Genomic DNA, 25,875 nt, shown 5'->3' with positions numbered 1-25,875 from the left:
CGCCGACCTCTTTATTGTCGCCGAAATCGGCGAACATACCCGGTCAGTAGGGTTCAGAGCTGATGGAAGGAGGCGGAAGAGCTGGAGAAAGAGTCGAGGTGAAGATCAGTGTCATCCTCGTCCCGGTTGTGGGTGAGAATATTCGCCGGCTGGAGGTCTCGGTGCCGAACTGGTGGACGAGGGCCGCGCAATTCTCTGTATACATCTCCAGACCCTATCAAACCTTTCATCGTTCACATCGAACTTACACATCGATGAGTGGCTACCTTGCATAGGCATGACTTCCTCATGAACGATCATCATAAGAGCGGAAGTCTTGCTGACAACCTTAATTATATATGCGTTAGCAGCCTTGCGCTGTGCGACATATACCGGGGAATCGGTGTGTATAAAAAAACCAACCACATTGTTCTGTCCGCTATCACCCTCCGCCTGATAAAAGCTGATAAAGTCATATTTGGGTGCGATTGACGTGAAATCTCGTGACAGATACCGCAGATCTTGCGAGTTGCGTTCCAGCGTTTCGACGAGGGGCGCCTTGTATTTCGCCCGGAATACCGGCGCTTCGACGCCCGCCACGAATCTCCACCACTTGGCACTGTCCATGCCAAAGTGTGGTGTGCCGAAGAAGACAACGCCTCTGGTGCGGTCAGCAATGTCACTAAACCGTCTTTTGTTGTTTGCGGTTGTCAAAGCCTGGGTTAGACGAAAGTGTGTTAGCCCTTAAGCGGCCGCAATGTCGAGACTGCTACAGCCGAGCGACGACCAGACCTGTTTGATGATGATCCCTCCTAAGTCGTGTCCGATGAAGACAATTGAGGGATCGCTATCATAATCCTCCCGTTCGTCGCGCAACCACGCCAGTAATTCCAAGGCAATATCCCGGACTGTTGCAACAGAGGTATTACCAATAACCCTCGCGTCGTACCCGAATGTCATAACCTGGGTATTAGGCAGCTTGCGAGGGAGCAGCTCTTTAAGCCACAGAGTTTCCGCTCCCGTCGGCGACACGCTCGTCCAGCTGCCGAAGGGGTCGCCATCGAGTCCGTGAACAGCAACAATCCTGCGTCACCGGAAGGATTTCTGTTAGCGGCAGGTCGGTGAAGCCACAGGGCCGGAAAGTGTGTTCTTACTGGAGGGTGGGCTTCCCATGTTTTAACTCCCAATCGGGAGTCGGTGATGGGAAGGTAAACAGCCCCGTCCTTGCTGGTGTTGCGGCTGCACGTTCTGCGATCTTAACCTCGCCCCCTTGGTTGACCAGAAGCCTCATCACTCTTCCTAGCCACCTATTCCTTGCTGGTGGTGCTGCGGCTGCGCGCTCTGCAATCCTGCACTCGCTCCCTCTTCGGTCAAGCAGAAGCCTCATCACTCCTTCTCCTAGCCACTTATTCGCTTCTGCTGCTTCGATCACACGTTCAGTGATCTCAACTTCGCTCCCTCCTCGGTCGAGCAGAAGCCTCACTAGTCCTTCTCCTTGCCAGTTATTCTCTGCTGCCGCCACAAGCACGTCTTCGGTGATCCTAACCTCGCTACCCCTTCGGTCCAGCAGAAGCCTCATCACACCCTCTCCTCGCCACCAATTTCTTGCTGCTGCCACAACCACGTCCCCTGTGACCTTGACCTCGCTCCCTCTTTGATCAAACAGAAGCTTCATTACTTCTTCATCGAGCGATCCCGCAATTTTGATCGCTTCTTTCCCCGCCACCTGTGTGCCGTCCCCTCTCCATTCGAGGATGCTCATTATTGCCCTTTGTTTCTCCGGCCTTAGAAGGCCCTGATCTCTGTATGTCGATGCCAAGACGGTCCTGCTTCTTATTGTGTCTGGATGATCTGTGCCCTGCGACCGTATTCTTGTCTGAATTACTTGCTCGAGTAACGCCTTTGCCTCCTCCCATTTCTGCGCTCCCCTGTACACTGCCGCGAGCTTATCCCTGGCTGCCAGCGTACGTGGATCTTCTTCTCCAAGCTCCCTGTGGTATCCTTCCACTATTTCTCCGAGTATCGCTTCCGCCTCTTTATATTCTTCTCCATCTTCCAATATTGATGCCACAGAGCATAACCTGGTCATCTTATCCAAGTATCCTTTTCTATCTCCGCCCGAATGCTCAGATGCCCGACTTTTCATCAATGCGTCGTATTGTCTTCGATCCTGCGACTCTCCCGGAGCCTTCTCCCAGTCCCAGAGGAGAAAGAAGTCGTGGGGGAACTTTGTTATTGGCTGTTCCGGCTGAAGAGAAGGGGCTGTGATCATGATGATAGAAAAGTGATCCTTGCATAGCCTGATGACTGTGGGGTTTGTAGCCCCACGCAGCAGGCAGACGAGGTCACCTACCTCGACGGATTTCGCCAGCGGTGGGAGAGTCCATCTCCTCTCCGCTCCCAAGTGCCCAGATGCATCTTTTAGAATGACAACCACCTGCTGTCGGTCGTCCCGATCATAGTACTCCGTCGAGGACACTTTTCCGAGAATAAAGCCTTCGCCCCTGATTATAGCAATCTCCGTCTCGAGCCAGGTCTCTATGGATACCTGCTCACCGAGCAGGAACGCTATGATTCGTTTCAAGAGTATCTCCCAAGGGATTTCGTAGTCAGGCAATATATCAGCTACGGCCAGATCGTCGGAGCTCATACCGAGCAAGGCGAATACCTTGTCGTGGCGGACAGTAGCCTTGCGGGAGTGGTACATGTCTACCAGCTCGCCCATGGGGCGTATGCGTAGGGAGATCTGACCCGACGAACGCGGTGTGTTTTTTGGCCGGAATACTGCCCCTCTAACTAAGTAGGTTATTGGGCGAATTAGACTACGCAAGTCCGGAGAAGCTTCGTAGATGCAGTCGAACGATCTCGAGTTCAAGCCTACGCTAAATGCGTATCCATCGATCTCGGCAAATCCACACTTGATGAGGATATTTCGAGCGGCGGCGACCTCCTGAAGTACCTAAACGAAACTTGTCAGTCATGCACACCGATGCCACCAAGTGCTTGGTCCTCTTACCCAGATACGCTCGAACCACGGCCGCCGAAGGAGTGCGAGGATTACCTGTTTGGCGGCCGGTTCGCCGACCGAGGTCTCGGGCGGTATCTCGTCTGCAGCAGCAAGACGTATTTCTTCAAGCGCCCGATCGCTGCCGTCTTCCGCCCCTCCCAGCCAAACAATCACACGGCTCGCTTTGCTATATATTTCGGCCATGTACCGAATCTGCTTTCCCTTCTCCCTGTCGTCTCCTTGGTTGATGCAGATAGCATCTACCCATATGATCCGTTCGATGAGTCGATCCCGAAGACGTAGCAGTGCTGCGTGGAGATTTGCTGTAACAGGGAAGGCGCATCCGTCGATGGAGATGCAATGACTTTCGTCTGGGCAGCCCCATACGTAGGATAAAGCTTCGTACGGGCATGTCTCTTCACCTGACTCTAATAGGGGGTAGCTGAAAAGCTGGCAACGTATACGAGCATTCTCATCTGTATGAGGCATTAGGCGAAGCAGGCGAATGCTGCCGGGCTCCAGTAAAGGGGGATGGCAGTATTTCCTCTTCAGCTGATTATTAGAGATATTCCGGGGTGTCCGTGACGTGGAAGAGCCGGACATACCTGTCTCCCTGGCTCAGCTGGTCCCCCGGAATCGCTCCCACAGAATTTGCTTAATGGCGCCGCGTCGTACGCTTTCACTCGAAGAGCCTGATCTTTGAAGCTGTCAGGCGCTTGGTCCGTAGGTTTGTTGTATGGAATAAGGGCGATGGCTGTCTCGGCTCGTGCTAGGGGTTTGGGGGTTGGGCGCACGTTAGAAGTGTCAACGAAGTTGATATAAGATGCGTCTTTAACGGCTCCCTTGGCTCGCACGATTCCTCGATCATCGGTTGGAACCATGGCTCTCGGTTTCCCAGGATAGATCTGGTCAACGGGCCTCGAAGTTGACTAGGACGGTACTCGGGAAGATGAACGCTACCGCGACGGCAGCGACGACGAGAAGTTGACAACTGCATTCCGCGCGGGTTTGGGCTAAAACGCCGCAGCTGGCTTGGTTGGGCTGTCGATCGCCCAACAGAGAGCTGTGGCGGCGCCAATTGAGCGAATGGCAGCAAAGATACTGCCACTGAAAATCTACGTGCACCGTGGACTTGCAGATTAGTTCTAGTTAACTAGTTCGAGCCGCACATGGAATTCTTACGCAGAATGTCACCATCTGGAGACGAGGGCAACTAGCAGGGCGACAACGCTTTCATACATGCGGCTGCGGTGACGGCTGCGTATAACTGCGTAGGGCCGCCGCCATGCCTTGTTCGTACGGCTGCCGACGTGGTCTCAGCCGGCCTTGAGCCGGCCGTCATCGTCTCCGGTGGCCGGTCGAAGAGCACGTCGGCAGCGTCGGCTTCGAGAGGCAGGGCGCATATAATGGCCATGTTAAAGTCGCGACGCGCGCCAGGGCGCGGAGGCGGCGAAGAGAATGGAAGCCAACACTTGCTCAGCTAAATTTATTGAGGTCCATCCACACAAGATGCATGTCCATCCTCTCGGTGACGAAGATCTCTCTGTCTTCTCACTGTATATCATTGTTTGTAGGCCTCTCCTGTGAATGGGAACGAGCCAATCGCGCCTATGCCAGCCCAGGGCGAAAATCTCTGGTTGATGCAGGTTGTATGTGCATGACCTCCAGCAACTACGCGAGATTGAATGAACGATGCTCGACAGAAGACAACTTGAGCAGGTTTTGAGAATAAGAGATATTTACATATTTGAGCTATTGGTAGTGAAAGAAAGGTGGTTACAGTAGGAGTGGGGGGTTAGAATGCTGCCTAATGGGGCTTATTCTACTTCGTAGATTACAAGCACTTGGGTGAGCCGGAGCTACAAATATTACCCAGTTTCGTTCTTGGATCAGTTGTTGCGGTATAATGAAAATAGTTGGTATGTAATGAGCCCTACAACATTCCCCGCTACAAGGTTCGAAGTACCTCGTAGCAACGCGGCAAACTCCGTTCATTTGTCACCTCGAACCTCCTCAAACTTCCCCAGTCCACATCAACAACAACTGATCTCAGGCCTGCCCTTTCCCAAACAACCTTTTTGACAGCGCCCAAGTATACAGAACCAACTCGTTCCGAAAGGGAAAACACTCGTGATTTCCGCGCAGAGTCAACACAGCCTCGTGTGTTTTTTTTGCCTCTGTTCGATTCTCAACACCCGAACCACCACTGCCACTGCACACTCGCTGGGAACTCACAGGAGGAGGAACAATACGTCAAACACACCCCGCCCTGTTGACTCAAACAAAAACAAATCCCACCCGGAGTCGACGCACGCCACCGCCCCCAAAACAGCTCAACAAACTCCCTGAGAAGCATCGTTCGGACACCGCAAACATGAATCCCCATCAGAAGAACAAGGTTGACGTCAAGGTTCGTCGAGATGCCCTTTCCCTACCCACTTCGAGGCCCCTCGTTTCCCTCAAGGTGCTTTGAGCTACACACAACCCCGCTTCAGTCTCGGCCCATGCCTAACCTGACACTCTTTCCCTTCACCCATCTTCATCACCGCCGATTTTCCCACTCTTACCCTCCCCGTAATTTCGTCCCCTCTTTTCAGATTAATTTCTCAATAGGATCCCCCACCTGCTAACTCTTCAACAGTCCCTCTCCCCCGAGGAACAGCGCCTCTTCCGCCTCTACGGCAAACTCCCCTCCCGCTCCGACCACTTCGCCAAGCACCTCAAGGAGCGCAAATACTTCGACTCGGGCGACTACGCCCTCTCCAAGGCCGGCAAGGCCGATTCCGTCGACACGGGCTCCGTCGGCTCCGAGCACCCCGTCCCCGAGAACATCCCCCACCTCACGAGCCCCGTCAACAACAGCGGGCCCACGGGTCACATCCTCAAGCACACCGGCGCTGGTATACAGGCGGGCAGTCCCGTCAAGGAGAGCAGCTTTTTGCATCGGGAGACGAGCGCCGAGGATGTGGAGGCCGAGGAGGGGAAGGAGAATAAGGCGGTGCCGGTTGGTGGGGTTGTGAAGTCGTTGCCTGTTAGGCGGTGATTTTGGGGGTTGAGGGGAGGTTGAGAAGGGGGGGAGAAGGTGTTGATACCTTGAGGATGAGAGTTCTATTTTCTTCTTCTTCTTTTTTTTTTTTTACTATTGTATTGTGGGATTATGGATTGGGCCTGGAGCTTTCACATGTATTCTTGTCTCCGTCGCCCTGCTTTTCGCTTTATTTCCTTTGTCGATACTCTGTCATGGCTGTTTTTGATCTTGAGGCCGAGGCAACCCTACTCCCCTCTAACATTCTGATATGAAGCCTACGAAAAGATGCGAGTTTGTTGGCGTTTAGGGAAAACCGCTATGGAATGAATGGAATCGAAGAAAGAGAGAGAAAAGAACAGAAAAAGAAACAAAAGAGAGAAAGAAAAACCTCCCCAAAAATATGAAACGATTTTATCTCCCCAGAAACAATGAGCAAGGAAATGGGTGTTTTTTATCGTCGTCGCTGGCGCATAAGATCAAATGGGAAACGATGAGCGAAGCAGCGAAGCATCTTGGAAGCGCTTCATGAACGTCAGATTGCGAAAGACCTGAACTTCTCCCGTCCCCTTCAGCAGGCGACCTTGTCTTAATTTTTCTTCTCCTCTATCTTTTTTTTTTTTTTTTTTTTTTTTTTTGTCTCAGGTCGGTCAGGTTCGGAGTTCTTCTGCTTTGGCTCGGTTTGAAAGGAAATGACGGCCTCTCAGATCGCAAGGGCCATTCTTTTCCCCATCGAATATCTCCGGTGGAAGTGTATGTTTATGACTCTTTTTCTGTTCAGATTACAATGGAAACAATTATATTCCCAAATTCCAATTCCCATACCCTCTGGACCAACCGTGTAGCAACTTTTTGATAAAAAAAAAGAAAGAAAATGTAAATCATAACTCGAGAGCCTTAAGAGCCATGGCCTTCGCCCCCTCAAACGTCTTATTCCCACCAATAAACCCCGAAGCATGCACAAACACACCGCCCGGAATGCCCGAGATAGCATCCAACTCCTCATCTCTAAAGCCCCTCCAAGCCTCCGGCAAAGCCTTCCTGCTCTCGAACGAGTCCTTGCTGACGGGGACGGCCTGAACCCTCCACTTCGCGCCGGGAACGGGCTTCTCGGGATAAATGACATACACGATAGGTTCGACGTCTCCCTGATCCTTCGCCTCCTCCTCGAGGGTATATAGATGGTCCTTCCAGGGCGCCGAAGAACCCTCGAAGACGAGGACGCGACCCCGCGGGTCAAACTCCTTCCTCTTCTCGAACGCCGTGCGGACGACTTCGCGGGCGGGAAGCCACGCGCGAACGTAGTAGTCTAGATCACGCTCAAATTCCTCGCCGATGCGCTTGCTGGCTGCCAAGAACCGCTCGTCCTCCTGGCGCTGCGCCTCCTCCGGATCAGAGGGCACGGCATCGTTCCAGTTGGGGTTGAGGCGACCGACCATGGCGCCGAGGGAGAAGCCACCGTCAGAGAAGCGCTTGGTTAGGCCCGCAGAGGAGACGGCTTGGGGATCGTAGACAGAGATGCCGTTATCGTGGGCATCGAGGGCCTCGATGAACGATTCGTAGATTTTCTTCCATAGCAGGTCGACCACTTCCGAAGAAGGTTCCGACGAAGAAGTTTCGCGAAGCTTGTTATTGATGACCTGCTTTCCAAAATGTAAAAAGACAAGCCCCGCGCTGGACAGCTTCGTCGGTCGCCCGGGAAAGGTAGTCGTGAAGGTGCGCTGGTGGTGATCGTAGCGGTTAGTCGACGGGTCGTATTCGCCGCCGACGTCGACGACGGTGTGGCATTCGGAGAGGCGGGAAGGGTCGCGCGTGCGGACGAGAGGCGAGGTCGCGTAGGCGGGGAGGAGGCGGAGGATGTGTACGGCTAGGGCTTCGTCGGCGTGGAAGTGGCCGTTGTGGGTGCCGATTGTGGGAGGGGTGCTTTTGAGGCGTTTGGCGGCTGCTTCGGTGGCCATTTTGAGAGTGCGGAACATGCAATGGTTGGATGGGTAAGGGGGAGGGTGTTTTTGGGAGAGAGTGAGGGGGAGAGGGAAGGGAAGAGGAAGATTTTGGGGATGTGGGGGAGGGGTAGTAGGGAAGAGGTAGTAGGGGAGAGGGAGAGAGCTTGATGGACCTAAGCTGGGATTGGGCAATTGGTCAAGTCTGGGCTGTTCTGGGTTGTGGAAAAGGTACAATTTTGTAAATTTCTTTTCTTTTCTTTTTCTTGGAGAGCTGTGAGTTTCTAAAGCTAATATTAGAGTCGAGGATTAAGTTGTTTTCATGAGATTTGAGTTCTGTTGATCGTCACTTCCTTGTCTGATTATTTCCTCGCTCTCTGATTTGGTGAGAATCGAGAAGAGCAAAAGCAAAGGACCAAGATCAAAAATCGAAGATACAAGGTACTTCGTACTTGTCACAAGTCACAAGTACATCTGTACAAGGGACGTCAACTTCTCGTTGGACTGAGTTTTTTTGGTAGCAACTGGTAGTAACTGGCCAGCCTCGTCGAAATTCAGTCGCCCTTTTGCCGTTTTCTGTTCCAATCCCATTTCTCGTCTTTGCTCCAATTCGATTGCTTCTCGTCCACATTCCACATTCCGCGTCCACGGTCCACCATCCACAATCTATTCCCAGCAACTCGGATTTTCTCACCCACCGTCAAAACTCTCTCCTTTTCAACCCTCCTCAGCCCTCCAACGACCCGAATCCCCATGCACGACGCGGCTCATTCATCACCAAACACGCATCATCCTCGATAAGATATCCATCCCCATTCCTATCTCGACGACGACCCCTTTCTTCCTCCCTTACCAATTTCTCAACTCCCCCAAAACCTCGCCGCAAAACCACCATCATCCCACCCTCATCAACAATGGACGACGAATCCCCCACGAAACGCGACACCGCCCACTCCACCCCCTCCACCCCGGCGGCCGATGACACCATCCGCGTCGGGGACAGACAGGCCAACGGCGACAAGAAGATAAAGAAGGAGGGAGGCAGAGGGGGAGAAGATGAAGCGGACGCTGCTGCCGATACTCGCCCCAAGTACCGCTCGTGGAAGAAGAAATGGCGCAAGCTCAGGGTGACGTTTGACCACAAGATGCGCGAGGCGGAAGTTCTTTGGTTGAGTGAGCAGAGGGCCAAGGCGACGATCAAGAGAATAGCAATCGAGAATGAGTTCGTTTTAGCCTCCCCCTTCCCATTTCTATGCCTCGAAAGAAACATATAGAACTAACTCTTTAACACAGTCGTCTCCTCGACCTTCTCACAGACATTAACGAATGTCCCCAAGTTCCCCCCGAAAAACGCATCTCTGTCCCAACCCTCACCCTCCCAACCGAATCCCCCGACTCCCCATCAACAACACCCTCCAAATCCCTCTCCTCCCTCGAATCCGAAGTCCCCCACCTCTCCTACGATCAAGCAAAGGATTCCCTCCCCGACACCCTACAAGATATCACCCCTGCCGCCGGCGAAGACGACCCCGCCACCTTCCTAACTGTCGACGAGATCGAAAATTATCTCTATGAGACTGACCTCCGTCTGGGACTACCGAAGCAAAACAGCCTCGCCCCGGCAGCGAAGGACGGTGCTACTCTTCCCGCTACATCTACGACCAGTGCTGGTCTCCCCCCTTCCTCCACCACGCGTGACTTCCTCATCAAGTACCCCCACAGCGCATACAACTGGCTCAAATCAAACGCCTCCCACGTCTTCCTCCAAGGCGGCGAATCCGCGGCAGCCCATCACCACGACGACGACGAAAGCCACCATCCCCCTGCCAGCGCGGCCCGCAAAAAGGGCGCCTCCAAAGCATCGGCGGCCGAGAAATCATCCAAGCCCTCCTCCAAGGCATCCTCCTCCAAGCGCCAGAGCAAAGCCGATCGCATCCTCGCCGAGCAGCAGCACCAGCACGACCTCTCCATGGGCGAGGACGACGACTACGCCACGCCCGCCGCCGCCAAGAAGAGGAAGAGGGATGATGATGGCGGGTATAGGCCCAAGGGAGGGTCGAGTAGTCGGCCTTCTAAGAAGAAGAGGAAGAGCGATGTGGAGGGGACGCCGCTTGCGGGGAAGAAGAGGAAGGTGGCTGCTGAGGAGTGAGGGAGGTAGTTCTTTTAACGCCCTTTTTTCTTTCTCTTTTCTTGTCGTTTCGTTCCTGTCCTTTTTTATCCAATAAGACCTTTTGGGAAGGGAAAGTGTGTTATATGGTAATTATGTATTATTGCTGAAAAGGAGAGGCGTTTTCTTTGTTTTGCTCTTTTTTCTTTTTCCCTTTTTCTTGCTTTTCCCCCCCTTCTCCGCCCTTCTTTTCTCTCTTGTTATTGGATTATGCTTTTTTGCAGCTTGTTTTCTCTTTACCTTCTTTTTCCGGGAATTAGCATTGACACGACCGGGAGGGCTTTGTTTTATGGACCGGGCTGGGCTGGGATCAAGATGGGGTGGGATAGATGAATTTACTCTCAATTGCCTTGTCATTATCACCAATGCATCACTCGGAAAACAAACCAAGAGCGAAAAGAAGAACCTAGAAGAACGATGCTTGCGTTATGTCTAAATGGTCATTCGCAATTCAAGTAGCTCAAGCAATTCCTCGGCTGTAAACCTCTCCCAGATAAACCTGCTTCAGCCAAGAGCGCTGAAAAGACAGCAAGATACATATACGATGGAAAAAAAAAAAAAAAAATCGAGTTTCCGGTCCAACAAAAAAGGAGTTCTCATATACTGAACTAAATCCGTATCTACATAGAATCTTCGAACCCAGAAAAAAAGAAAGGCCAGCTAGCTAGCCACATACATACATCTCCTCCATCTCCCCATCACAACCAAGAAAGGGAAAAAAGAAAATGCCGCAAAAAATGTGCCCATATCCCAAAGAACAATGTGATAAGAAAAAGAACAAAATGAACCGAAAAGAAAAAGGCCGAACCACTCCCGCATTGCAGAAGCAAAACAAGGGGAAGAAAACAATGAAAAGAGATGTATGCATGCTATGTACTTCCTCCACCCACCCTTTCGGGAAAGAGTTGGAAAAATATCAGAGAGAATATCTAGAGGAAAAACATTATTTCAAGTCTTCCCAACAAGAACCAAAAAAAGAATCCTTCTCTAATATGCCAAGCCAAACGGCCAAAGGAAAGCCTTCTCAGACTTTTTTCTTTGCCGTTGCCATTGATCTCTCAAGTCATCACATATGTCGCTTCAGCTCTCTTTCTTCTTTTTTTTTTCTCCAACTTAAAGCTTGGCGAGGGTATCCTTGAGCCTCTTCTCGACGGCATCGAGGTACTCGTTGGTGGTGACGTAGTCGCTCCTCTCCTTCTTGCCGCAGGCGAGGGCAAGATCCTTGGTCATGATGCCGTCGATGTCGACGGTGTCAATGCAAGCCTGCTCGAGCTTCTGGGCGAACTGGACGAGCTCGGGGGTGCCGTCGAGCTCACCACGCTGGATGAGACCACGGGTCCAGGCGAAGATGGAAGCAATGGGGTTGGTAGAGGTCTCACGGCCCTTCTGGTGCTCACGGTAGTGGCGGGTGACGGTGCCGTGGGCGGCCTCGGACTCGAAGGTCTTGCCGTCGGGGGTGATGAGGACGGAGGTCATGAGACCGAGGGAGCCGAAGCCCTGGGCGACAATGTCGGACTGGACATCGCCGTCGTAGTCTAGACGTATGATATTAGCAACCACGCGGAATTTCGGGGATCGGGCGGGGGTCAGGGGAGGGTCCAGGAGTTCAACTCACTCTTGAGGGCCATGACGTAGCCACCGGAGCTCTTGATCATCTGGGCAACCATGTCGTCGATGAGACGGTGCTCATACCAGATGCCCTTGGCCTCAAAGTCCTTCTTGTACGTGGTGTCGTAAAGCTCCTGGAAGATATCCTTGAAGCGGCCGTCGTACTTCTTGAGAATGGTGTTCTTGGTGCTCATGTAGAGAGGGAGACCCTTGGACAGGGCGAGCTTGAAGCTAGCGTGGGCGAAGCCGGTGATAGACTCGTCCGTGTTGTACTGGGCCTGAGCAACACCACCGCCGTTTTTGAACTCGTAAACGTCGACCTCCTGGGGCTCGCCGTTGACAGGAGTGTACACCAGCTTGAGGGTACCGGGGCCGGGGGCGACGAGGTCCTTGGCGCGGTATTGGTCACCAAAGGCGTGACGGCCAATGATGATGGGCTTCTCCCAGCCGGGGACGAGACGGGGGATGCGGGGGATGACAATGGGCTCACGGAACACGGTGCCGCCGAGGATATTCCGGATGGTACCGTTGGGCGAGAGCCACACTTCGTAGATGTTAGCTATCTCAACAAACGGCGTTTTTTTTTCTCTCTCAATTTTTTTTTTTACTTACCCCACTTCCCGAACGCCAATTGGCCTCGGAGAGGAGGGGCTTGGAGGGGTACAACAACGAAGAAGCCGAAACATCACATACTCTGCTTGAGGTTGAATTCCTTTACACGCGCCTCATCGGGGGTGATGGTAGCGCACTTGACACCGACGGAGTACTTCTGGATGGCCTCAGCGGCGTCGAGGGTGACCTGGTCGTTGGTCTCGTCACGGTACTCGAGGCCGAGATCGTAGTACTTGAGGTCGATGTCGAGGTAAGGGTAGATGAACTTGTCCTTGATGTTCTTCCAGATGATGCGGGTCATCTCGTCCCCGTCGAGCTCGACGACGGGGTTCTTGACCTTGATCTTGCTAGCGATCGCCATGGTTCGTCGTGCTCCGTAGTAGGAGAAGCAGCTGTTAGTGTTGTTGGTGAATCTGTTGTTGGAAGAGTTGTAGTAGTGGGCGGCTGCGGCGAGGGGAGAAGTGGCTGTTGTTCGGAGAGAGGCACGAGCGATACAAACACCGGCAGGCCGGGCGATGATGCGGAGGGAGTTCATGGTGGGCGGCTATGGTATGTATAAGAGGGCTCGCGGTCGACCCCTCCGAGCAGCTGTTGCTTGCTTTGTAAAATGGGAATACCGGCGTATCGGATAAACGCCTATTGCTTTTTCTTTTTCAAACCCGAGGTTAGTGATTTCGAGTCCATCCAATGAATGTCCAGGGCATGTAACACCGAGCCGGGTATGGAGCTATGGAAGGGGGGGGTGGGTGGCAGCGGGTGGGAGGGGCGGGACGTCTTTCGTGGCAGGGCAGAGGGGGGTGAGAGGAACAAACGAAGGAGGGGAGAAAGGGGACCGACTCGGCGGACGCGGCGGTAAGTCTTTGCCAGAGGTGGAGCTTTGCGGCAGATAAGCGGCGCTCCCAGTCCCAGCTCGCTCACTCGTCTTAGGGTCCCCTTCTCCCCTCCCCTCCTCCCCTCTCATCACCTCTCGTCGCCTCTCCCCTCACCCTCGCTACTATCGCGTTTCTCTACTGCCTTCCGCTGTTGCCTGTGTGGGGGGAGGGGCAGCACTGAATCGTGCAAGGGGGGTGGAGGGCCAGACCTCTAGGCAAAGGAGAATTTTGGGACAATAATACACTAAAATGCCTTGATTTGGGAGGTTCGTGGGTGGCTCTGGGTGCGGTGGGTGGAGCCGAGAACGACTCGACGCTGAGGCTTTTGACAACTAGTGGAGTCTCTAGTCGCAAAGGTGCTGCACCAGCTTCTTTCGCACAAAGAGGGGGAAATGAGCCAAGCTGGTAGAGGGGGGAGTGTGTGGGGGCGCGTAGTATGTGATGATCGGAAAGAGGAGAAAACGCAACGGAGAGGAGCGTGATAAAACGATGCGATTGATGCGATTCGACGGGGAAAGGATGGGGGGGCGAGACGCCATACGAACCTGGCTGGGGTGTTGCCTTCTAAGAGGGTCCAGTCCTCTCACAATTCCGAAGCTCGTCGCAGGTTTTAGGAGCTTTGTTGAGGGCTTTCTGCGAAAGGAAACAGAGAGCGAGAGAGAGAGAGGAGAAGGGATAAGAAAAAAAAAAAAAGCCCCGTTCTACCGAGAAAGATTGCCGGGAGACGCAAGGACCGTAGACCGTAGTAACCTTGGTAGTAGTGCTGAGAAGATACGTAATAAGCTCAGCAAAAAATAGTTCGGAAGAGGTTTTAGGATTTTAAGGGTTCGGGGAGCCCGCTCGGGGTTTTGGTAAGGGATATATACCGAAAGGGTTTCGAGGCCCAAACCATCCAAGCGAAAGAGTCATTTTAACTCGGTCTCCGAGGAAATCTTATAAATTGCGTCCGTCCCGCCTACCATCCTGGCTGCCCATCCCGCATCCCGCTCTCGTTTTTTTTTGGATTGGTGGGTGGGTTACTACCAAATTTTGTTAGGCACAAAAAAAGGTTCGAGTTTTTGCCTTTCTGGGGCTTGGACTCGACTGAGAACGTCTGACTTGGCCTTCTGGTTGCTTGGTTACTGGCTGATTTTGGTGGACCAGCCGGGCCGGTCTCCTGGGAAATATGTTCGATTGAGCTGGGTGTTGGCGCCCTTGTTTCCGCGCAGCAGCAAGGGACATTTTTTTTGGTCATCTCTCGAGGTGAATTGCATGCATCCGAAGCCAAATCGGTCGATGACAAGGCCAGATCAGATGTACGTGATATTGAAGAGCGGAGAATTACTTGAGACAGCAACGTAAGACAGTACCTTCCCACTGTGAAGATCAATTATTGCTTCTTCGACTTCTGTCCGAGTCAGTCTCCCCGTCAGACCGAGAACAGAAGCAGCACAGCTCGCTGTCGTAGCCGTAACTGCCCCCCGTCTCCCTCGCCTCGACCTGCAGGCTGCAGGCTTCAGTCTCCAGTCTTGTCAAAGTCCCACCATGCAGTGCAGTCCGCCAATGGAGCTCACGAGTCAAATATGTCGTCAGTGCTTATCTTATGCATCGTTGTGTCATGAGGGAAATTCGGAAGGCACAACAGGCGTGGTGGCGCGGTCGTTACTCGTTACTGGGTTACTTGGGAAGGGTCCCACTGACCGGGCTCCCAGGCAGTACCTTCCTTCCCTGTAACACTCCAGAACTCACCGATGCAGGTTAGTAAACCACGCAGGACAGGGAAGGGGCTAGCAATCGGAATGACCTCATTCCCGAAGACGCTTGGTCTACGTACACTCGTGTGAAGTCCACGATCAAAATGGCAGTCGAAGATGGTTAATCAAAGCATTTTGTAAGCAGGCTTCCTCAACATTTTAGTTCCGCTCGGTCTAGATCGTGCAGAACAGAGAAAACAGAGCGAGATGCTTCGTACTCCCGAAACAACCTCAGATCCTTCGCATCAGCATCGATCAATCCCTCATGCATACAATTGTAACAAGGAGCTCCGTGCGGCTCCAAAGAACAATCCAGAAGACTTGAACCAGAAAGTAACATCATCGATGACGGGGAGCAGTTCACCACCATCATCACCAGCCCCTCCAAACGGTAAAACGAGCGGGGGTTTTCCATCAATTTGAACTTTACCCCTTCCCCGAAAAGTCCCCGCCCTTCCCTCACCAATCCTCATCGATGGCTATCACAGGCTTGCGACGGCAAAAGAAAAAAAAAAAATAGTGACAAGGGAGATGTTGGGATCTGTGGAGAGGGGTACTTCAGGTTACACCACAGCACCATAACGTGCAGAACGCAGCCCGCGCACAGATATTCAATGGGGGGTAGTCACACCACGGACCTACAGGAGGTGCATATCACTGCTTGCGGAGAAGGCTTCCGGCTCGGAGTTCGCATTGCCGGATGTCGGTTTACGAGCAGCGCGGGGAAGAGCTCCTTCGCGGGGAAGCTCTTCCTTGCAATGGGGTCTGAGAATCAATTCACGGAATTTGGGAATTTCTTGCACTCTTGAAGACCAGCAACGATTGCTGAAATATAAGTAAGCATCCTGACCCCGAACAGACTACATCTGATGTACTCATATGTAATCATGGATGTACTCCGTAGGCAATTAGACAATTCCGATTCCGTTGTCCGTTGCAGTTTTGGAGAGCTTCAAATTTGCAAGCAAGCGACGACCCACTTCCATTCCCACTCCTACTCCCGAGTCCTGCCGCAATCGGATCGCTCCTAAAAGCACATTGAATAAAAAATCAAAAAAGGACAACGACCCAAGACCACGGATGTCATTGATATTACCAATTGCTCCACAGCGGATAGGCTCTGTAAGCGGTCCAGTCGTCTCTGTGGCGTTTCGATCTTTAATATTAGCTTAGTGCAAGGACGGCCCAACTATTCCTCCTTGGGCGTTGTGAGGCCTTCAATGCTGCCTTGGCTGGATCCACCATGTTGCAAGCAACGATGTTTAGGTCCCCGTTTCCCTGGAGCCACATTACCCGCTAGCAGTCTCAACTGCATCTTGCGAAAAATGGAAACCCGATGGCAGACACTAAGAGTCCCCGTTTCGGGTTTGGTTGGGGGCAGGGAGCTCTGCGAAGTCTTCCCGTCGTCGCCGACGGCCCCTCCTCAACACGGCAACATGGTTCGGCTTGTCCCCGAAGTCGGCAGTGAAAAGTGGGTTGTGTCTCCCCCCTACAAAATATTCGTTTGATTCTTTTTCTGAATGAGGCTGCGGCTGGCGTTTGTTATTCGAGAGGCCCCTGCCATTCAGGGGAAATATCGAAAACATGTAACTTGGAAAGGAAATAATAAACTTTTATACGAAGAGCTGGTTCGATTCTATGGTCTTATCGAAGGATTACTTATATATTTCCCAATTCCCTGGAGCAAGCCCTCCCAGACTGGCTCTGGCCAGCCAGGCCAGGCCAAGAAACATGGTCGACGATGCCTGATCCCCTTGTCCGCGCTAGCAACCCATGGTTGCCGCATTTCCCCGGCACGCCTCAACGTCGGATGAACATGGTTTCTCCGAAAGATTGTGGATTGCCGTGGTCTCATTTCTGTCACGACAGACCGAGCATTTCAGTCCTGTAAATGCGTGGATTTCTTACACGAGGGCCACAATCGCACCATTTTCAAATTACCGGAAGTTCAAAAGTACGAGGCACAGATGCATCAGGAAGAGGACAACATTGATCATATTTTTGCGATGACAAAGGCATCGGCGGGAGAACAGTAATTCCGAGAAGGAGATACGTACACGTTCTCCTCGCAACGTTTAGAAGCAACGTTTGAATGTCGTCATCCCGAAGATGTAGCGAGCTTGAGATTTCCCAGGTCGGCAATTGCAACGTCCTGAACCCGTCTGACTAAGATGCCTAGTCTCGATGCAATGTCGAGAACAATTGAATGAGGCACCTCGACTTTCCCCTCCATCAACCCAATATCACATTCACTTTCCAAGCGCAGTCCACAATTGGAACGAATGAGCCTCGCCTCGTCTCTAACTTGCTTCCAAATCACCTCCCCTCCCTCCCACCACACGCATAAAGAACCCTCCCCCCTCCCCCAACATACTAACAGAAAAAGCAGCAACCTCAAACACTTATCCCCTTAACCCCTTGCACGCTCGCCAGCCAACACCTTCCCTTTCCCGCAATTAGTCCTAAACCCTTCCAAGATAAAAATAGAAACCCCGCTGGCCGAGAAGGGAAAAATTAGCCTTGATAATTCCCCTGCCCTCAGAAAATCCCATTTGCTCAGTGATCTACTTCCAGCATGGATTTCCTTACAATAAGACGAAGCCACGACATGGGAATTGGGGAGAAAAAATGTTTGGGAAAGGATCCATCTCCCCAAACGACTGAAACCCCCAGACACATTTTCCCTTTCCCTGCTCATAATTCAGTCCTATTATCGCATACAAAACTCATGCCATGTGTGCGACCCTCCGCCGAAAGACCTTCTAGAAGCAGATCGGAGAAACTACCCGATTGGCCTGTTTCGAGGGAGGGGGTGAGTTGAGGGGTGAATCATAAGGTGTGTTCCTCCGTTCCTGCCCGCTTTTCGGCACTGGTGGGTGTTCCGTTGTTGGTCCTGGCAGTTGGTTTTTTTTTTTCTTCCCCGCCCCCATCCCGGTTCCGTTGGTTCAGGCCGGGAACGGACCTAGTGTAAGAGATGAACAATAAGAATAAAAGAATGGGAAAATTAAGTCGCTGGTCGAGTCCAAAAAGCACCGTCCTCCGTAAGATTTCGTGAAACCTCTTCCATAATGTAAAGGATGTAGATGACGTCGCAACCCACACACATGCTGCATAGGAACCAGACAGCCACACTTATATGCATATAGCTTTTGAAATACTCAAATGTCGCGTTACTTAATACATCACATCTGCAAGCCGATATGCAGCAAAGGCTGGATGATGCGCGACGGACACACATGCGCCCCCAATCCAGTCAAGCTCGTCGTTTCAGACAAGGTCCAACATCCGCAAGCTACGTAAGCTCACGACGAATGCCTGGGGGGGAGCTATATGAAACTCTTCACGAATATCAATCGGTTTAGACTTACACCGATTGTCAAGGGTGACGTCGCTTGGTAGATGACAATGTTAACGAATGTCTATTCAAGAAGACTTTTTGGGAAAAGCTACAATAACTAAGAGGAAGAGTGAAAGAATGAAAAAGAAAAAAAAAGTCGCGTCTAAATAATACATAGAGAGTTGACTGACGAACAAGCCGTAAGAATAACCTTGCAGTATCGATAGTCAAACTCGAGGAAAAGAAGCCACACCCCCTAAAGATCCAACACCATCTATCAAAAAATGTGATAGAAGAAAAAGGTTGTAGGCTGGATATGCCTCAATCGAAAGCACCGGTCAGAAAGAAGGAGGAAGGTAGGAGATGGAATCAAGAAATGCAAGAGCTGGGAAATATGCAAGTCATCATAATATCCGTGTACTTCATCAGTTCGCCGTCACTTTTTCGAGGACTCTTCATCCGGTTGTACTCGAGATGTCTTGCAATCAGGACACTCGAATCCATGAGTCGCAACCATGACTCTGCGCAGACATCTCGTACACCTCCACCACTCCTTTCTACCACTGTTGCCCTCGGACCAATTCGTCTGGATGGGCTTGCCGCGCTTCGCTATGCTCTCCTTGTGGTAGTCGCGCAAATGGTCGCGGAAATGGTCTCGGCGATGGAACGGGGAGCTCCGCCGGCTGCATTTCGCATAATCGCAATGGTACGTCTCTTTGGACTCTGCGGGGCGGTGTATATTCTTGTAATGCCGGTCGAGATCGGCGTTGCGTTTGAACGGTACTGCCTTGCAGCCCGGAACAAGGCAGCAGTACCCATCTGAGGGTTTGTGTCTGCATTAACATGTTAGTCTATTTCCAAAGTCACAGTCCCCCTTCTCTAGGCACACGTCCGTCTTTCTCGCCTCGCCCTCTCGTCTTTGGGATTTCACGTACTTGGAAATGTCAGTGGAAGACCCTTCCCCGGTCTGTGTGTAGTAGCTTTGTCCACCTTCGCTCACGGTGTAGCCTTGGCTCCCCCCTTCCCCTGTGGAGTCTTCGCCACTACTGAGAGCATAAGAAGAGGCTTCGTCTTGGTACATTGTTCTAGAATATCCACCAATCCACGATGGTGATGACGGAGAAACTGGTGGCGAGAAAAAGGTAGACCTTGGGGCCCCAGCTTCGCCAGGACCACTGATACCCTTCTCTGGCTGATGGCGATGATGTCCGCGATGTAGAGGGTAAGGAAAGGGAGCAGAACTGCTGAGTTGCTGATCATATAGTAGAGGACTTCCCTCTAGGTTAGAGGACAACCGTTCTGCAATGGTTATTGAGGGTTGGATAACATTAGCCGACGCAGCTTCTTCATGAATTGGCTGGAGCTGATTTCTTCGCATGGGACAGGTGGGAAGGTGTGCGCTAAGGTAATTGCGCGGCAGTTAAAGCTGAGGTTGCAGAATCTCTGTCGCAGCTGTATTGACGTGCGAAGACTAGAGTTTATTTCTGGTGAGAAATCTATGAGAGTCAAGGGATTTGTTAGGCTTCCATGTAGATGCAGAAGAGATTCTCGAAATATAAGCGCATCATATACGCAATAGGAAATCATGGCAAAATTCAAGAGCCAGTTGATTCGAGAACAGGCGCAACTTACCAAAAAGGAAGTACAGCAGGCAGGGCTTGTGAGGCTTGTGGTAGCCAGATATTGAGGTTTGCAAGAAAATGGTGACTGTAGTGCCGTAGGGCCCAAACTAATCGGGCAAGTCAAATTTGGAGGGAGTGTATGTGGAGAGTTGGGTCGGATGGAGGGCTCAGGATCTCGAAGGGGCGAGCGAATAACAAGAAGAGAGGGCGTGCAGGGACCGGGGGAATATACAAAAAGCTCATCGGTGGTACGCCAGACAGGATTCACCAAGGCTGGTAGCGTGGAGTATCACTTCTTTTGCGGACCCACGTAGTGCTCTCGAGGCCGTATCGGCATGCAGCGCACCAAACACTCACACTATCTTGGCCAAGGTTGTTACACCTTTGCTCAAAGTGAGGCGGGCTGTTCTGGGATATCCCGGAAGGAATGGGACGAGTGAACTCCGAAGAGGATCCCACGCTGGGATATGGGTCGGATGAGCAAGAAGCGAGGAAAGGCAGGGCGGGATGACAGGATCTTATGTATTAACACGAATTCCAATGAAGTCGAGGTTCCGGGGTTCGGTTCCAAGAATAGGATCATGTAAGTCGATCATCGGCATAAGAGAAGAAGCATCACCACTACCGATGATTCAAGGGTTGTACGGGGGCGAGACCAGGGCCAAGAAACAAGTGGCCGTGAGCTGGTATGCGGGCCGACTCGAACTAGAAACGAAAAGGATTCCTCCTAGCCAACGAAGAACTTCGATGTGACGAGCTCAGGGAAGCCAGCGTGAAATGAGGGTTTTCGATATAAAACACGGGGAGCTGCGAGTAGACGAAGAGGTGTTAACCTCATCTAGATCCCTGCCAGATCCACCATGGTGCCGATGGACAATGCCTGTCAAAACAGGCTCATCCATGCCTCGTGTAGAGGAGGGAAGCAGGAACAGTCCGTGGCTGCGCACAAACAACCAAACGCATGACGGAAGAGTGTACTAGAGTTCCACGGCGAATTGGGTGGATCATCAGGGAGGTTGAAAGTGGACAACACCTCGGCTGTGGCAAGGGATGAAGCGAAGGCTAATGGCAATCTAGGTGGTGTGGGGGGAAGGGTTCGTCTTGTCGTCAGTGCTCGAGGATCTTCACCAGGGAGACAGGGAGAGGCGCATGTTGCAGAAGGAGCTGCAAATAGAATAGAGGGAGGCCGTGATGGCCAAAGAGGGAAATAAGGAACGAAGCCGCTAGCAAGGTCTAGGCCACGAATTGGGGGATGGTGGGTAAAAGCGTCGTTGCATCGATGATCAGTGGAGTTTGGCGGTTTACGCATGCTTCTGATACAAGCAGAAGGTGTTTGATGATAACATATCGATGGTATTTCAGTAATAGCACGCACTCAATTGCAGATAGAGGAGGGTTAAGGGCTGTGAGAAGCCCAATGATCTCCCGCACCTGCCCAGGCTAGTGGGACAGTGACGCAACTCGAAATCATTGTAAACGTAGCCCCGGTCAGAACTACTGGCTGTGAAGACGCCTCAGCTCAAGTATCAATACGATTCTGGAGGTAAGAGGCAAGGGGCAAAGGGGCGGTACTTTCTACTACATGGAGGCTTGTGAGCAGAAATGGATCGAGTGGGTGCTTCTCGAGTCATACCTCGTACCTGAACAGGGGTGTCCTTAGCTTGTTTTATGTGCGTGTCGCGACTACCCACCCCCCCCCCCCCCCCCCAAAGTAACGACATACCCCGAAACAGAGCAGGATTGTTCTTGCCTTGAATGTATTAATTACCTCACGCCGACCTCGAAAAGTCCCAAGCACATAGCACAGCATTGATGGCATATGACTAGATTCACCAATCTTAACGTTACCGATTAAGGTACGACTTGAAAATTTTGAACTTACCTTATTGCCGGATCTATTTGAGGGGGGCGGGGAGGACATGGAAGCTGTTGGAGCCTGTGGCAGTCGTCGAGGTCATGAGGGTCCAACTTGAACTAGTGCTAGGCGGTGTTGTTTGAGTACACGTAAGTGCAGTGGAAGGATCAGACGAGCTGAATTATGCAACGAGGCAGGATGAATCGATGATAGGCCACGCCAGAATGTCTATGAGAACCATTCGAACCACATTGGCGCTTGCCGTCACCTGAACGAGCTGACGGCAGCGTGATAGCTTGCGGCGCGTTTGTCCTGGTTTGAGGCTGATTGTGACTTGAGGTAGCTACGGAGCCTACAACTCGGCAAGCGCACTCTACTCGCCAGTGCTGTTGGTCCGGGTCCCGCCCAGTCCAGCCGTCCTCACCCACATGCTCTTGCCCAACAGTATCATATTGTCCTCTGAACAAGTACGCAACCGTTCGATATGGTAGTAGCGAGGCAAGAACACACCAACGGCCCCAAATAAGGTGGAGTCCTGTGGCTTGGAAGCAGGTTTGAACCAGAGCATTGTCCTGTTAAGGTCAACTCCCTACATTGGAATTCCACACATGTGATGTGGGGATTGAGCGGGTCAAAGTGTGACCATTATGGATCCTCTTGGTGACACATCCGGGGAGCACTTACAAGCACTGACAACAGAGAGAGGGAGAAGAAATAGGCTCTACGCCACCCAGCTTTTGCATTGTTTTAAAGAACCTCCATTTCATCTGCTGTCGCGTGACAAATTCGCGCTTGTAAAGGACTCCCTCGCCAGAGCAGCTGGCGATGTACAGGAACATGCCTCTCCTGAGGAAGGAGCGCTCGCTGGGGTGACCTCGCAAGTTCATCAAAGCGTCTGCGAAGTAGCCGAGCCAGATCTATTCGGAAGCAACTAGCGGACTGTAAAACGTGCCGTTCTCCACCCTTATCAACCATCCCTGATAATAACTGAAACCACGTGGAAATAGACCTGGGTTGTCCTTCCGTCTTTTTTTAGTCTTTTAGCTTTGACTTATCGAGAGAAGCTACATACGAGAGTGCCTAGGCTCGGAGGGAAGGCCTGGTGGACAGCAGTAGTCTCGACCTCGCTCTGATGGGATGTGGGATGTGCGTGGAGTGGAAATCGAGCCGAGTCAAGACTTGTAACTTGTAACGTCAACTGCTGGCCTCAAGTTGTTTTACAGTTATACCCGCAACACTTTTGAAATGCAATTGGTCATAGATATCTAATATATTCGAGACTTGAACTGGGAGCACACTACCGTCATTGTGTTTGGGCTCATCGTTGCAAAGACAATTCAACCAATGGCCCCTTTGGGTCTCTCCGTCCTTCGAGATCACCCACGTCGAAGCCAAGCCAGCCCCTTTCCAGCGGCCTGTTGAAAAGACACTAACCTGGCGATCAAGCAGGGAGTCCACCGGCTCTTAGACACCAAGAATAGAATGAGGGTATTTTCACCTCGCCTCGACTTGCACGAAGTCCAAACCTTATTGTCCCCGAAGCCGAGGGCACGAAATTGGACCAATAGAATTCGCCCTTTTCGTCATCGGATGTACGAAGTACCCCTGAAGCGGGTGGTTTTCCGTGAGCCTGGGAACCAGCAGGAACAATGAGGAAAACTGTGAACGTGCGAACACACCGACACACACCCCCTCGCTGTTTTCCTCCCCCCCTTTCCCATTGCTGCCAGGACTGGCGGCCCCACCCATGTTTCCGGAGCCGCGAGTTACTAAAAATACAACAAGTGATGCGACAGTTTGATCTGCGACAAGGGAGGACATGCAAGTTGCGTTTTCTTCTTTTTCTTTGAAATCCCAGACCACTTCTCGGGTATAGTTACCCTCTCACGAGATGTCTCTCTTCCTTTCCCTTGGGAAGCCCCAAGGCTTTGGAAATCGCCAAGGCGTGAATGACGAGTGTACTAACCTCCTTGGGGCTTGAACGTGCAAGAAAGGCTGCAATTGAACCCGTGAGCAATCATGCTTGCCGCATCTGGGGCTGCTTTAGCCGAGTTGCTGGGCCTGAGGTGGCATCCTACTGGGCCAGGTTCAAGGATTCTGGTGCCAGCCCTACCTGGGCCGTCGTCATATTACTCGATTGGGAAATTATGTGATGAGGCCCAGAGATGGGTCTTGGTTGGAGTGGGTGCGAACATCAACGAACGCTTTGGTGATTCACATCGAGATACAGGGACGGCATCGTTTGGCTGTTAACTGCCGGAGAGTCAGTGCACTTGCGCGTTGCGTGTCTTAAAATAGGATCGCTAAGGAAACGACGGAAACTCTCCCCGCGCCCGTTCGACTTCTTGGTGTGGGATAGGAACACTGACCGAAACAGAAGACGCAAAGGAGGCAAGAGACAAGAGGGGAAGAAAATCCAGAGAGTAGGCCGGGGACAGCAAGTGGACGTCCAAGCAGAGATTGCCATTCGCTTCCCCTTCCTCGCCTCGTTACGAAGTACGTCCAACACTCATGACCGCATTTTGCTTGGCTTGTTTCTGCCTGGCTCCGTCGATCCTGCACGAGCGTCACTCTAGAACTGACAAACTGAACAACCTTCCAAATCATCTATACTGATGTTTACTCGAAACTCGGCTGCTTCTTCTCTTTTCTTAGTTTCAACATCGGCGCATGACGTCGCCACCCACACCTCTTACACCCTAACCGAAGCCGGCAGATGGGGCCCTCGTTCCGCTCCCGTCGCTGGAAAAAAAACCACCCCTCTGATGATTGACGACTCGGGGTGCGAACCGTTATCTCCGTCCCCATGATTGATCGCCCCATCTCGTCAAACAGTCCACGCCAAGGAGAATCTCTTCCTCCAAAGTCTTTGATATATAGAATGGATAGGTACATGGCTCACGATTGGCGATCTCGATCTGCTTCGTTTCCGGCAAGGGTCTGCGCCACCCCCAGCTTCGTAGTACCGAGCTTCAAGTCTACGAGCGTGGGGCTTTTATTCTTTCTCTTTTTTATTTTATTTTATTTTTCGGTGAGCCTGGTAAAATCCCCCACCACATTGTTTCTGTAATTGCGGATAAAAGGGTACATACGCGTTATGTTTCGGATCACCGAAAGTGTTTGCTCGTTGAGGCGTTGAGGTGGCACATTGGCTTACACTGAGACACCCCGAAGGCAGAGGCACGCTTGTGCCCATCTACACCGTACTGCCAACTCTCCAAACACGCCATTGCACTTCGGATCGATACCGTAGAAGGCGAGATACAAGGACGTCATCGAACAAACCTCCGGATGTGCTTCGCATCAGCTTGTGCAGCTCACCAGTTTCCCTTTGCCTCGAGAGTCGGCCGAAGACAGGGTTGATTGCTGTTTTGATGCCATTCCCTCTACAATGACAGTAACAGAGAGAGACCCGGGATGGGGCGTGATGCAAAGGTGGGCGTGATAACTCGTTTGTCTTTCGCCCTGTGCGAGGCGTAGGTTGGCAAACCGAGAAGGCCGGATCGTCGGCGGCATTTTGGGCAGAAATGACGGGAGATGAGAGAAAAGCTTGAGTAGTCCTTCACTTTCGAATTTTGGAATGCTAACAGGACCCCAGGCTGTTGTTGGGCGTCAAAATCGAGGGCTTCAGGAAATAGTCAAGGATCATCGAGGTTGGTGGTTTAGGTCGGTGCGAAGAGGTTGCGACATCACTCCTCCTGCCCTGGCGGACCGAAGATCTCAACCTAATTGCCCGTTTGCTTTTGTTTCCTTCTGCTTTCGTACTTGTTAGTCTTGCCAAGGTATTCCTATTCCGGGATTGGACGTCTTGATGCTTCGCATCTGCCGTTCCTTTGATCCGAGAGGCTCGGCCATCCTCTACTGAACCACGCCCAGGATATATGTTGCAAAGGGGCTACATACCTCGAGGAAAACAATCAATTCCTAGATTGGAAAGGAAGGAACCGGGTTCATGGGAGGTGAAGAAGCAAAAAGTCCTCAAATGACCTCCCACGCCCGAGATGTCGAACTCAGGGCGACTGTCTGTTGAGATGAGGCTTACATCCAGAGCCAACAGAATTTGATCAAGGATCGCCACCAAGCGCCTCATTTCTCCTCCTCCAACGTAACCTACGCAA

General features: G+C 52.0%; 5 protein-coding genes and 1 pseudogene across 5 annotated transcripts; 2 read left to right on the top strand and 4 right to left on the bottom strand.

Annotated features, from left to right (window-relative positions):
- Positions 1-53: 53 nt before the first annotated feature.
- On the bottom strand, positions 54-4,400 carry SAPIO_CDS2658 (uncharacterized protein; the record flags this gene model as incomplete). The annotated part of the gene is made up of 9 exons (XM_016785622.1): positions 54-169; positions 249-327; positions 403-696; positions 772-1,063; positions 1,134-2,725; positions 2,861-2,938; positions 2,996-3,538; positions 3,592-3,755; positions 4,226-4,400. 9 exons carry the CDS (start codon positions 4,398-4,400, stop codon positions 54-56), a joined length of 3,333 nt encoding a protein of 1,110 aa, XP_016644998.1.
- A 960-nt stretch (positions 4,401-5,360) lies between these two features.
- SAPIO_CDS2657 (uncharacterized protein) lies at positions 5,361-6,029 on the top strand (the record flags this gene model as incomplete). Its single annotated transcript, XM_016785621.1, has 2 exons — positions 5,361-5,396; positions 5,628-6,029. 2 exons carry the CDS (start codon positions 5,361-5,363, stop codon positions 6,027-6,029), a joined length of 438 nt encoding a protein of 145 aa, XP_016644997.1.
- An 863-nt stretch (positions 6,030-6,892) lies between these two features.
- SAPIO_CDS2656 lies at positions 6,893-7,969 on the bottom strand (annotated as a pseudogene; the record flags this gene model as incomplete).
- Positions 7,970-8,865: 896 nt separating this feature from the next.
- Positions 8,866-10,100, top strand: SAPIO_CDS2655 (Uncharacterized protein; the record flags this gene model as incomplete). The annotated part of the gene is made up of 2 exons (XM_016785620.1): positions 8,866-9,173; positions 9,245-10,100. The coding sequence occupies 2 exons, from the start codon at positions 8,866-8,868 to the stop codon at positions 10,098-10,100; spliced, it is 1,164 nt and encodes a 387-aa protein (XP_016644996.1).
- A 1,131-nt stretch (positions 10,101-11,231) lies between these two features.
- Positions 11,232-12,873, bottom strand: SAPIO_CDS2654 (Isocitrate dehydrogenase [NADP]; the record flags this gene model as incomplete). The annotated part of the gene is made up of 3 exons (XM_016785619.1): positions 11,232-11,653; positions 11,734-12,270; positions 12,420-12,873. The coding sequence occupies 3 exons, from the start codon at positions 12,871-12,873 to the stop codon at positions 11,232-11,234; spliced, it is 1,413 nt and encodes a 470-aa protein (XP_016644995.1).
- Positions 12,874-18,716: 5,843 nt separating this feature from the next.
- Positions 18,717-19,361, bottom strand: SAPIO_CDS2653 (uncharacterized protein; the record flags this gene model as incomplete). Its single annotated transcript, XM_016785618.1, has 2 exons — positions 18,717-19,113; positions 19,216-19,361. 2 exons carry the CDS (start codon positions 19,359-19,361, stop codon positions 18,717-18,719), a joined length of 543 nt encoding a protein of 180 aa, XP_016644994.1.
- Positions 19,362-25,875: the final 6,514 nt, after the last annotated feature.

Source organism: Scedosporium apiospermum (assembly GCF_000732125.1).
Source record: "Scedosporium apiospermum strain IHEM 14462 chromosome Unknown SEQ_SAPIO_0086, whole genome shotgun sequence".
NCBI classification, from domain to species: domain Eukaryota; kingdom Fungi; phylum Ascomycota; class Sordariomycetes; order Microascales; family Microascaceae; genus Scedosporium; species Scedosporium apiospermum.
This window is presented reverse-complemented; position numbering and strand designations above follow the sequence as displayed.